This window comes from Columba livia, chromosome 9 (genome assembly GCF_036013475.1).
Source record: "Columba livia isolate bColLiv1 breed racing homer chromosome 9, bColLiv1.pat.W.v2, whole genome shotgun sequence".
Classification (NCBI taxonomy): Eukaryota; Metazoa; Chordata; class Aves; order Columbiformes; family Columbidae; genus Columba; species Columba livia.
Window position 1 is genome coordinate 4045842 of NC_088610.1, and position 12249 is coordinate 4058090.

Sequence of the window (12249 nt, forward strand, 5' to 3'; positions counted from 1 at the left end):
AAATCGTACCCTCAGGATTCATCTCAATTTGTCATTCCAGCGCAGTAACGCAGCCTTGAACGTGGCTTTGCAATCTATCCCTGAAATCCTGCCGGGTTGTACTCACATGTGCATTTGCACTAACAGCTATTTGTTTTCCCTGTTCTTTACTCACAAGCAAACCCAATTAAAGTTTTGCCACCGGAGTAATTAGAAGCTGAGTCAGAATTGCTTTATATTCGTGTTCATAACTGCTGGGCTTTGCTTCTGCAATGTCTTCCTTACTTTCCTACTCCTTTGTCAACAACTGCCTATGAAGTTAGTGCTCTTCTTGGCCTTATTTGATATTCTATTCTAGTATGTGTTCAATTAAACTCAGTTTTTACAGTAAACCTTTTTTTATAAAAAGTAAGCATTTGCATTAGCCGCTGCATAATTTTTCACTGAGGTTTTATGGTCAGGGACTGTAACGTACCATTAGCATCTTTTTGATTGCTTCTGCGTTAGAGAAAAAATCCAGCTGTGAGAATAATTTGTTTGTAAGCACTTTTGTAGAAGGTGTCGCTATATTATACTACTAGTACCAAATCTACTTTACATTACTTACCTTGGTGTTTCATTTGTCATTACCCAGACATTTTAACCTTCTATTAATGCTAAGTACTGCTTACATCTGAGATTTTTGTGATTTTCTGTTCCCCAGGTTCACAGTAGAACAGGAAATTGATCTCAAAGATGTCTGGAGAGGTCTCGGAATTACGGAGCTTTTCAGCAGCAGCGCTGACCTCACTGCCATGTCTGGTAAGAGCTTCTCATGTTGTCTCTTGAGGTGTATTGGGGAAGCACTAAAATCACCTAAAGATAACTGATAAGCTCCTCAAAGTGGTTTTATGGAGAGAAGAAAGAAAAAACACACCAACACCTGCTTGCAATTTTTTGACCCATTGGGATTTTGTGTAGTGTGGGAGTGTGGTTATTGTAGGAGCATTTGGGGCAGGGGAGAAATCTATCAGGGGGTGTGTGTGCGCCATGGGGGATTTTTGACCTGGGAAAGCATTTCAGAACTGAATCTCACTAGAAACATGGAGAAAATGTAACACTATGCAAGAGGCACATCCACTTTAGAGCAATACATGGCTTTAGTGCCTCGATGGCAAATGAGATGCGCCTGACGAGGGGGTTGTTGGCATCTTTATCTCCAGAGGCTGTTTGTTCACAGCGCTAAGAGCATTAAGCTGTTGTACAATTAGTCATCTCCCCAGATACCTGCTGGATAGAAGAGCACAGGGAAGAAAGAGTTCCGAGATAAAAGCAATTTAGTCGCATATGCTGCTTGGCTATTTCAATATGTTGTCAACACTTTATTTTCAGGAGTTGAGATACCAAACACACTTCCAAATTCAGGTGGAAATTAGATAGTCACGGGTTTAATACCTTCTAAAAGGTATTGTGAAGCAGCACAAAAGGTAGTTGAGTCATCATGTAGCATGGAGGGGGTTGGTCTCTGTTCCCAAGTAACAAGTGATAGGACAAGAGGAAATGGGCTCAGGTTGCACCAGGGGAGGTTTAGGTTGGATTTTAGGAAAAAATTCTTTATGGAAAGGGCTGTTGGGCATTGGAACAGGCTGCCCAGGGCAGCGGTGGAGTCACCATCCCTGGAGGGGTTTAAAAGGAGTTTAGATAAGGTTCTTAGGGACATGGTTTAGTGCTAGAGTTTGGTTATGGTTGGACTCGATGATCCTGAGGGTCTCTTCCGACTGAAATGATTCTGTGGTTCGGTTCTGTGACTCTATCTTTGCCTGAGAAGTTCTGTTGCATTTTTGTGTGACAAAAGTAGCCGCACAAGCAGTGTGTTTGTCTAGAGCTGAGGTTTGGCTAACTCAGTTGCTGTCTATCTAGAAGCACGTGTCAGTGTGAGATTGCTGTCGTTGTTCTTGTAATTTATGGTTATTTACTGCTCCCTGGGTGCATTTCTGCTCTGTGGGTTACTGCCTAATCAGCCAGACAGATCCTTCGCTGGTGGGAAATAACTGTTGTTAATTGTCCCTGGAAGCAATCGCACCTGTGTAGCTTGTTTGAAACAGTGACAATGAAGGGGAACTTCTCCTAAAACTCACAGCAGAAACGTTTGCTATTTCCATCTCCTTTTCACTGTTGCTAAGTTTGAAATGTTGCTTATAGGGTATCACGTAGCTTAATCCATTGTTTTGCCGCTTTCACTTTTCCAGTGAAATTGTGGGAAAAGCCGAAGTTAGATAGTGGGCAAAGAATTTGAATAAATGACAAAGCCTTCTTTAAAAAAAATACAACTTTTCCAAACAAAAACACTCTGTTTCTCTGCTGCCCTGAAATAAGCTTTCCAATTACTTCTGGTCTATACATATATATATATATATATGTATTTACTTGATGAAAAGTGCTAAGGAGAATGGAAGATACACAGGGGAGATTGAACCACAAAGATACTGTTTGGCTTTTATTTAATTGCATGGAAAACTCACCTATATATCTGGGACTAATTCTGTAGTTGAGAGGGTAGCAGGAAGATTGGAATGTGCTCGTGTTTTAATCCATGTGACTAATGACTTGTTTAAAGTTTTAGATTTTTGGCAATTGTACTGTACAATATCAAAATACCATGTTTTGCATGACTGAAATAACTCCTCTGCCGTTTAAAGATTAATTTGTTAAGTAACGTAGAGCAGAGCACAGAGAGAATTGATGAGTTTTACTGTAACATTATTTTTTCACTTAAAAGGACACGTGCTACCAGGTGATGAAAAGGTCATTCATAAGTTAAGAATAAGACAATGCATTTGAAGTAACATCTTTAATGCAAACCCTGCTGTTGCTGCTAGGGAGATGAAATTCTAAGTAATTAAAACACAGAATGTTTCCTATTTCTAATTTTCACAGCGTAAAATAGAGGGGGAAGGAGGAAACAAAAGCGGGAAGAAAAATGTTGAAAGCTTGCTCTTGCAAATACCTGAATAGTATGTCAGGTAACAGGGAAACTGAAACCCAAAGTTTACACGTTGGCCCTCTGGGAAATGTGGCACTTTTAATTTAGGAAGATACAAATCATCAGAGAAATCGCAGGAGATTTCTGGGAAATTCTGTTCCTCTTAAAAATACTCTTCTCCTCCTCCTCCTCCTCCTCCCCTGTTGCTCTTGCTTTTGGATGATTGTCAAGGAAAGCCTTCTGCAATTTCAGCAGTAGCCCTAAGCCTGTAATCAGATGCAGGCACAGATTGCTGAGTTCAGTGGAATTCTAGGTGGGTTTAGTGGATATAAATCAAATTGCAGGATTACAGACTTATTTTTTAATATTTAGAATTTTTGCTTTTTGCATCCAATCTCAAAAATGGAAAGTAGACAAGTCAGCTTCACCTTCTGGGATGGCTGGATTGTGTGCAACCAAAGAGAAAGTATTAATCCAGATGCACTTTTTCAGTGGTATGCCCTTGCAGAAATTAAATTCGTTGTCCATTAAGGCAGGTAATTAGGAGGGCATTACTATTTGGCTGTTGAGTTCTATGTATTCTGACTCTCAGCAAAAGACTTTGACAGGTTTGACTTGCATCTCTGATTCCATCAGGTGTTCAGAATAATCTTGAAACAACTTCTGGTATTTGAGTTTTTTATCATTTACACAGCACATAAACTTGTTACTTGAGTGTTTTAACACACCAGTTAGGACTTATTCTTGAACTGATTTCAATACTAAAATTCCCCTTCCCTTTCAAACGATTATAATATTTCTTACTGTTTTATAATACCTTAAGTGGCAACTGCTTTTATCCTCAAGGTGACCTGCATTTCAGTAAGCAGAGAAGTAATCTTAATGACTTACTTTTACAATATAAAGTAGTTAAAAGAGCACCAGTCCTGTAAATCGTTCTTCAAAGTCTTGACTGAGGTAGGTATAATTTTTCTGGGACAACCTAAGCTAGAAAAGCTAATAAACCTACATGCTTTTTTAAAATATGACTTGCGGAGCAACCAGTTGGCAGCTCTGAGTAGGAGTTTGCAAGCATATGGAGTGTAATGACAAACGAAATGTGATGCTAACGGAGTCATGAACATTAGAAGTAAGTCTCAAATTACTCCCACACATTAATGGGTATCTCGGCCAGCATCCTGCAGAAAGCTTCAGCTTTGATACTAAACCTCTATGGGACTTTTCTGAGATGCTAACAATGAAATGGTGTTGGTTCTTACAAAAATCCAGATTCAAGTAAGCCACTAGAGAAAAATGACCTGATGATAGATACGCAGGTAAGCCCCACCTTATCCACAGTGAAAGCCATAAAGGCAACATGTGTAATAATGGCAAGATGTGTATGGTATTGATGTACTGCAGTCAGTGACTTGACAATCGCAAAAGAGAGCAAAGATAAGAATGCCTGAACACTAGTATGCATCCATAGGAAAACAGATGTATTAACTTCAGGGAGAGATGAATGAGAGAGGTGTGATAATGGAATATAAAGAGAAGAGGCTAGAGAAAGTAAATTGGGATGCAGAATTGCTCTTTTCTATATCCAAGGACAAGGATACCCAATGAAGTGAAAAGCAACAGATTGAAAACAAATAGAAAGCACTTCTCTTATGGAAGACTTAACCACAGGGATCTTTGCTGGGTGTTCTTGGAGGTCATGAGATTGGTAGGATTAAAAAAAAGATGGCTTCAGAGCTATCAAAACTATCTATACTACATTGAATAAAGGTGTTATGTGGATTAGAGGCTTTGTTTAAGGTACAAGGCACATGCTAAGTGAGAGGCTATTTCTCTTATGCTGTAGTTTTCATCTGTAAGGCTTCTTGTATGTTGTTCTGAAGCAACAACTGGAGCAATGTGCCAGACTCATTGGACTTACTGGTCTTATTTGCGGTGGCACTTTTCATATTCCTGTCAACTTAACAAAATATTGCCTTTTTTTTTAATGTTCAGATCCTGAATACATTTACAAGTAGGCCCACTGTTATACCTGATGGTAAATACACATGCTGTCTGAATTAGGGTCTATAAAGTCATCAGATGGAGACCAGTCTTCTAAGGTGCTAAGTGTTCTGACCAGAAATACATCTCTGAGTGCCATAAGCACCACCACACCGTGCCAAATAAAGCATTCAGGATGAAAATAGAGAGTATTGAAGTGAATGTTGCAGGTCCCAGATTAGGCTTAAGGCTGTAATAAAAACCTAAAATAATATTTTCTTTTAAGTGATTGAAATATGCGATTAGGCTATGTGGGCATTTCTTTGCTATTAAACATAAAAAGGGGGATTGGACTAGATGATCTTTTGAGGTCCCTTCCAATCCCTAACATTCTGTGTTTCTGTGTAATTTACTTGGTTTTAAGGTAAGGGGCTCCAAACCAGCATTTTTCTATAAAGACTGCAAAATTCTTGTTTTCTTTGGTAGAGCTCAAACGCTGGAAATCTAGAATATGTTTTACTCCACGGAATCCCAAAGGGAACGATTTGGGGCTGTTGTTGGTGAGATTCCAGTTCAGCAGCTGAACTAGGAGCTTTAGGCCAGTTCTGAGTGTACGTAGCAGGAATGATCTGCTGGGGAGAGACATTTCAACTGTTCTCGTGTGCTTTTACCTTGCGTTAGTATTAGAACTAGCGGCTGTCCTGACAGCCCAAATAAACAGGTAACAATGAGATGAACAGCCCCAGCCTTTCCCTCCTTAGTCAGCTTTCAGCTAGAGTTTTGGTGTTGGACTTTCATTGAAGGCTCAGAAATGCAAAATGCTACAGCTGTCTCACTTGGAGTGCTTAGATGAGATTTTTATGGCTGTCGAGAAAGCTTTTATTCCCCGCTTAACTGCCAGTTGTGCTCTGTCATTACTGTGGATTTTATGCAAGTACAATAAATGTGTATCTGATCTTTATTATGTTTTACTGATGAAACTTACAGATTATGTATTACTTCCTGCAAGGTGATGAGTATTCCAATAGGTCTGATTATTTAGCCGCTGAAGAAAAGTAATGAAACATCCACTGGCTTAAGTAGGAGTAGGACTGGACTGAAATTAAAATACTGACAAGGAAGGATGGCAAACAGACAAGAAAAAACTAGTTTCCTGGTGGTTTTGCAATGAATATTTATCTCCAGCTTATTGTAAATATAATGACAAGAAGAAAGAAAATACCTGATTTTCCCAGAGGAAGTCTATATTGCACATAATACAGAAATAGAATATTTGCCATATAATGTCATAGTCGTCTTTTCTTGATAGTTGCATTTAAAAATCTTGTTCAAGGATTGTGTTTTACTCTGGTGTACTGGTGCTCTAGGCAGTACCAAGCTATTTCAATATCCATTGTGTAGCACTACAAGTTTAAGTGAGGTAAATGGTTCTATTAATGGTACTGGCAGAAGGTGTTTTAATGCAAGTCCTGTGCGCAGAGCTCCCGTCCTTCCCTGCTTGGTACAGAAGGTAGATAATAGTGTTGGGGGCTTTGACAGTGTTTGCTTTGGTGTTTTTAAATACTTCAATCTTACCGTTGAGCCACTTGAAATATGTTTCCTTTTCCTTTCCAGATAACAAAGAACTTTACCTTGCAAAGGCATTTCACAAGGCATTTCTAGAAGTTAATGAGGAAGGATCAGAAGCTGCTGCTGCCTCAGGTATCTGACTGAAAAGCAGAACTCAATCAAATGTCTGGTTAATTCTGTGTTAATTAATTTTTTAAAACTGACTTGCTGTGCAGCTAGAAAGCTAAATGGCAGGTAGTCTGAAGATGTAGTGTAGCAGGTATACCGCTTCTCAGAAGAGAATTTTGGAGATTGAAAGCATTAGTATTTATTTAACATGGTGTATTTCACAAAGAATTTTGAGCATCCTGTGGAAAACCTGTTTTGCTTCTGATTGTCAGGAGGGTGCAGGCTGCAATTTGTGTTTTTGTTATGGAACCTGAGCATTTGTGATTTTTTATCTGCTAATTGAGATAGATGGTCAAAGGCATTTGATCCAGAGTATTTAGAAGAAACAGAGCGTTGTAACAATTGCATCTTAATAAGCTTGTAGGCAGAGGTGAAAGATGGGAAGTGCTAATGGAAACATGCAGCTGGCCCCTATTAATGCTTAGGGACCAGGTGGTTGGTTTACCAGGTTATCACATGCTTTTCTTGAAAATAAAGTACGTTAGTTGCCAATATGTATCATGAAGTGATTTCTAATTGCCTCTGCTTGTACCAGCCTTTGAGGAAAGGAAGAATGACTTCCCTGGTCGCAAATATTAGTAACTGGGTTGAATTGTAACTTTAAATGGACAGAGATTATTGATGTGCATGAATCGTTATTAACAGTGCAGTGAAACACTGGGAAATAATAATGTCCTGGAGACATCTACACATCTTCAACTAAAAATAACAAAGGGTCAAATTCTGCCCGATTCCCAGTTAATTTTACTTTCCAGCCTCTGCATTATTTAAAGACTCAAGCTAAAAGCTGCAAGATCAGCACATTTAGTTGTCGCATATCCCATAGTTATTAAGGGTTATCTTTTGCTATCAACTGCGGGCTCGGAGCTGTTTAAAACAGGTCAGCAGTGCTGTCTAACATAACGCATTTTCTTTTTACGAGTGAGTGGGAGTCATAACTCCTCTTCAAGTTCTGGGTCTTAGAATCTGTAAGCCACTTACTCAACCTGGGTAATTGTGCCACTCTCCCTTGTTAATCATGCTTAAAGCATAAATAGGTGTGCAATTACTCTGTAGGTCTCTTTCATTTCTTGGTGACACTTAGTTCTGAGGGTGACCTGAGTGTCTGCTCATGAGCTTCCCAAGAAGCTTCTCATGAAGAGCAGGAGAATGTGCAATGATATTTAACAAGTTGCCTGTGTTCTTTTTCCCCTAGGAATGATTGCCATTAGCAGAATGGCAGTGCTGTATCCCCAGGTTATAGTTGATCATCCCTTTTTCTTTTTGGTCCGAAACAGAAAAACAGGTGAGAATATTGAGGACTCTTCCACATTTTTCACAGTACATCATCAAGTATACAAAAGAAAATCGCACATTTTGAGTGATGAACTGGCCTTGTATTATGAATTTTCTTTAATTTGTCTTGAAATATCTAATATCAAAAGACTGACCTTTTCTTTGTCCCCTTAATGTTACTCCAAGTAAGACACCAAAATCTGACATAATCCTGGAAAATATGCACAATTATGTGATTAAAAACCCCAGGGAAGAAAAATTCACTGTGTTCTTCAGAGAACACAGTGTTACTGCCCTGAATATCCATAATGATTGTATTCTCTAAGAGCTTGGCTGTACTAAGACCAGTGAGATATGTTCCCCGTACCAAATGATTTGCATAATGGACAGATATTACGGCTATGAATAATTCTGTTGTGCTCTTCAAGTGTTCTGTGGCAGACAAGGGATGAGAACAGCACTCACTAGCAAAATGGGCAATGATTAAGCAATTCCTTAGTTTCATATTTGTAATTTGTCTTAATGATGTGGATGTGACCGGGTGGCAAAACATTACGATGCACACAGACTAACGCGGGTCTGTGTCTTGAGGTATCTTGCATGTTCTAGAAGCAAACTCTGGTAGGTTCAGTTTGATGGGGGTTTTTTGTGTATTTGAGACCCCCATTGTAGATATTAATATTTATTAAGTTATAGTAATGCTCACAGTCTGGCCAGGTAGGGTCACTTGTGTGCAAGGCACAATACCAACTCCTGGGGTTTCTTGTTGACCAAAACTAAGTTGAGTATCCTTGCTCTTGTAGACAAATTAGGCGGGAGTGTATCTGTCCGCTCTTGTAGACAATTAGGCGGGAGTGTATCTGTCCATTTCCATACTCAATATACAAGAATCCCCCCTGCAAAATTGAAGTTTAAGTCAAAACAGAGTAGAGCTTTGGCAGTCTTGGGACTGTTCTTAACGTTGCATAGGCCTTGGTTTGGCATGTAAAAAGAGGAGTCGCCAACAACTCTAGTTAAAGCCCAAAAGCTCATTACTAATCTAGAAATCTAAGGGTAGAAATACTTTGAAAAGAAATCTGTGATGGGTACCCTTATTCTCAAAAGTACCCTAAGCGCTCGTGATTGGTTGCTGCGTATGTACCAAATGGGAAAGGTGTCTGGGGCTGAAATAGCGTAGGGGAGCAGTATTCATGTAGAGAATTCCTGCGCGTGGGTTGCATCCTCTGATATGGAGTAGATCTGTGAACTCAAGGTATCTATTAATAATCATTAACTGATTGGTGTTGCTGCTTCTGAGACTCATGTTTAATTCTCTGAGGAACGCTGTCTGGCAGCTCAGGCATGTCAGAAGTGATCAGGAAGGTGACTCTGAGGTGTCGATGCTCCAGTTAAGGTTGGCTGTCGCCTTTGGAGCCCCCCAGTTTAGGAACCGGTCCTGTGTCATGACCACAATGGCCTTCACGGGCCTGCATGAGAACCACTGAGGTGAAAGTGAGCCTTTGTGTAGATTTCTGGTGTGTTTTCAATTGAACCTTCAAAATAAGCAGGGGGCACTGAAATGCAGAGGATTTCACTGTTCTCTGTGCTGTATCAGTTCTGAATACAGAGATTCTTTTCTGTAGGGCTGTTGATCCCCTGCCTTTCATGGCTACCAGGTGCTCTGAGACATACGTTCCTGTAAAAATTGTGCACCACATACTCTAGAACTTCTTATTGGTATTTGTCATGTTATAACCTCAACTTTTCCTTTCTGTTCTGACTTCTCCTTCCTGCTTTTCCCCCAGGGACCGTGTTGTTCATGGGAAGGGTCATGCACCCTGAAGCGATGAATTCAAGTGGCCATGACTTTGAAGAGCTTTAACTGCCACCTGCTACCAAAAAGAGGAGATAAGCACATAAAGTTTGAAGTTAATATATTTAAGGTTTACTGTGTTTTCCCTCAAGATATTGTTTAAATTGCTTTCAGATCTAACTGTGTGCAAGTCAGTTTCTGGAGGAAAGCTTTACAGTATTAAAATAATGGTTCCATTTCTGTCATTGTGATTGCAGTGTCCTTAAAATAAAATTGTGTACACGTCAACAACTGTTTCTTGTTCCTAGTGAATTGTAAAGCAAAAAAACCTTGCAAATCCATTATTGGTCATTTTTTTTTTCTTACAGTCCAAAGACTGACTTGATCAATGAGACAGGAGCGGGATGTGTGCAGCTCTGAATAATGCACATGGCAAACCTTGATGATAATTTATAGAGTTGAAGAGCTACGTCTGGAAAATGTGATCTCTTCCTGTTCCTGTAAAAGTAGTAAACAGACTGCGATACACTGTTTCATCAAAGTTAATAGAACAAATTAAGCCTTGTGGATTTTATTCTATGAGACGACTGTGGCAGACTTTGTGTGAACTCTCCCACATGTGGTTCTAAGATGTTGCTTTTATGGATGCTCCTGCATGCGACTCTGCACTTCACCTTCCGTAACTGTTGATGCCTATAAAACTTGATCGCATGAATATTTGAGAATGGTCAGTGTAGAATAGCTATGTATGTGACTGCAGTAAAATAGTTCAATAGTAATGTCATTTGTGTGGCCATATTTTTCTACCCCTAAGTAGCTGTTCTACTTTAACCCTGCCTTTGCAGTACCTCACTTCAGTGGTCTAGAATGACCTTTCTCAAAGGAAAGCAAACAAAAAACCTTAATTTTAAGTGTCTAGAAGTGTTTGATTCATAAATAAATGTCTAAAGGAACAACATAATCATTTTGTTCACTTCCTTCTTATTGAGAATAAACTGACAGGAGGATGACACATCAGAAGTAAATATTAGCAGGTGAACTTGTTGCTGTTTCTATTTGCAAGAGGGTGAGAAGTACCACTCTTCACCAGGGAGGCATAGAATTAATTCTTCCCTCATTGTGTGAAATATGAAAAGAAGTTACTAAAAAGGTAAGAGAGAATAAGAGAAAAGAAGGGAGGAGCTCCCTTGAAACACATCATAAATACAAACTTTCAGATAACAAGTGGGTTTCTTAGTCAATAGGAGTTTTGTCTTTTGAATTCTATGGGAACAAATGCATATTGGCTGAACTTGAGTATTAGTTTAAGGCTTCTCCAACATACATTCACTTCAACACAGCATAGATACTGCTTACAAAGTTGCTTATGCAAGGAGACCTTCCAAAATTTGACGCATTGCTCACTTTTTTACTACTGTTAGTGCAAATCATGCAGGTCAAGCTGTGAAGTGATGGAGTTACAGAGTTACCCAAGAGCTGGTTCTTCCCATTTAAATTATTCTACAAGCATCACTTAACATCTGTAAAAGTGACCCATGTGCTAAGGATCTCTCGTGGTTTTAACCGTATGGGAGCCAGATTTTTAAGCTATTACATGTTTTCAGGCTCATTTTTGAGGTGTTCACTCTGAGCTGGAAAGATGTAAGAAAGCAGATGACAACCCTCAATCATGTTTATTTTCAGTCCTTCACAAGTTCTTCTTGACCAATTTTGTGTTCTCTTTGTGTTAGTTCCTTACAGCACAGATGATTCTTACCAAGGGCAGGACTGAAGACAGATTTGAACTAAAGCTGTGGAATTATGGAAGGACAGCTGCCAGTCAGAAATATTTATAGAGGATATCAGGCAAGTGCCCAGACTCCCGAGCAGTTAGACTGAGCATAGGTATTATTGGAATGATGCAGAATTGCGTACTCCAAATCTGATTCTGAGACTTGCCTAAATGGATATATAGGAAAACCAGCAGAAACAGAAATACAAACACTAGTAGTTTGACCTGATACTCTCCTGGTCCTTAGAGATGCAAACCAGCATTTAATGTTTGTTGAAAATTGAGAATTTTCCATTTTTCAGCAACATTAATTGGTTTATTACCAAGTTATGCAAAGATGTTGTAGGCCACAATGAGAACAGCTTGCAAACAATATTGGTTTTCAGTAGTGATAGTATCCTAAGTATTGTTCCCAATTTATTGAGGTATATGAATACTATTCTATTGTGGGTTTTGATCTAGATTTTGTATAATGTTCTTTTCGAAGATGCTATTGCTTTTTTGAGACCGAAGTAGCAAAATAATTGTCTTTTTGTTTAGTTTATTTTTGGTAAGGGAAATTTGTCGGTAGTGGTTCATATCTGAGTTTAGGTGTATAGACTTAAAAACAAAAATGTGTTTTGTGTTGGAGGCTGTATCAGAAAATAAATAACTGAAACTTCTATAGTTGTGCTGTGTAAGTGACCCATGATGTGACACCATCTACTGAGATCTTTCTGTGATGCAGATGGAGCTTAAGCATGAAGTGCACTT

At 39.1% G+C, this 12249-nt stretch overlaps 1 protein-coding gene across 3 annotated transcripts in view; it reads left to right on the forward strand.

Annotated features, from left to right (window-relative positions):
* The window catches only part of SERPINI1 (serpin family I member 1), a 51529-nt gene extending 39371 nt beyond the window's left edge, over positions 1-12158 (forward strand). For 2 of the 3 annotated variants that reach the window (XM_065073488.1, XM_065073489.1), the window contains 5 exons: positions 683-780; positions 6536-6622; positions 7854-7943; positions 9718-9840; positions 10094-12158. In XM_065073488.1, the coding sequence (XP_064929560.1) occupies positions 683-780; positions 6536-6622; positions 7854-7943; positions 9718-9794 (352 nt within the window). In that variant the 3' untranslated portion in view covers positions 9795-9840; positions 10094-12158. Of the gene's footprint in view, positions 1-682; positions 781-6535; positions 6623-7853; positions 7944-9717 lie in introns of all 3 variants that reach the window. The other variant, XM_065073487.1, reaches the window with a different exon arrangement.
* The last annotated feature ends 91 nt before the right edge of the window (positions 12159-12249 follow it).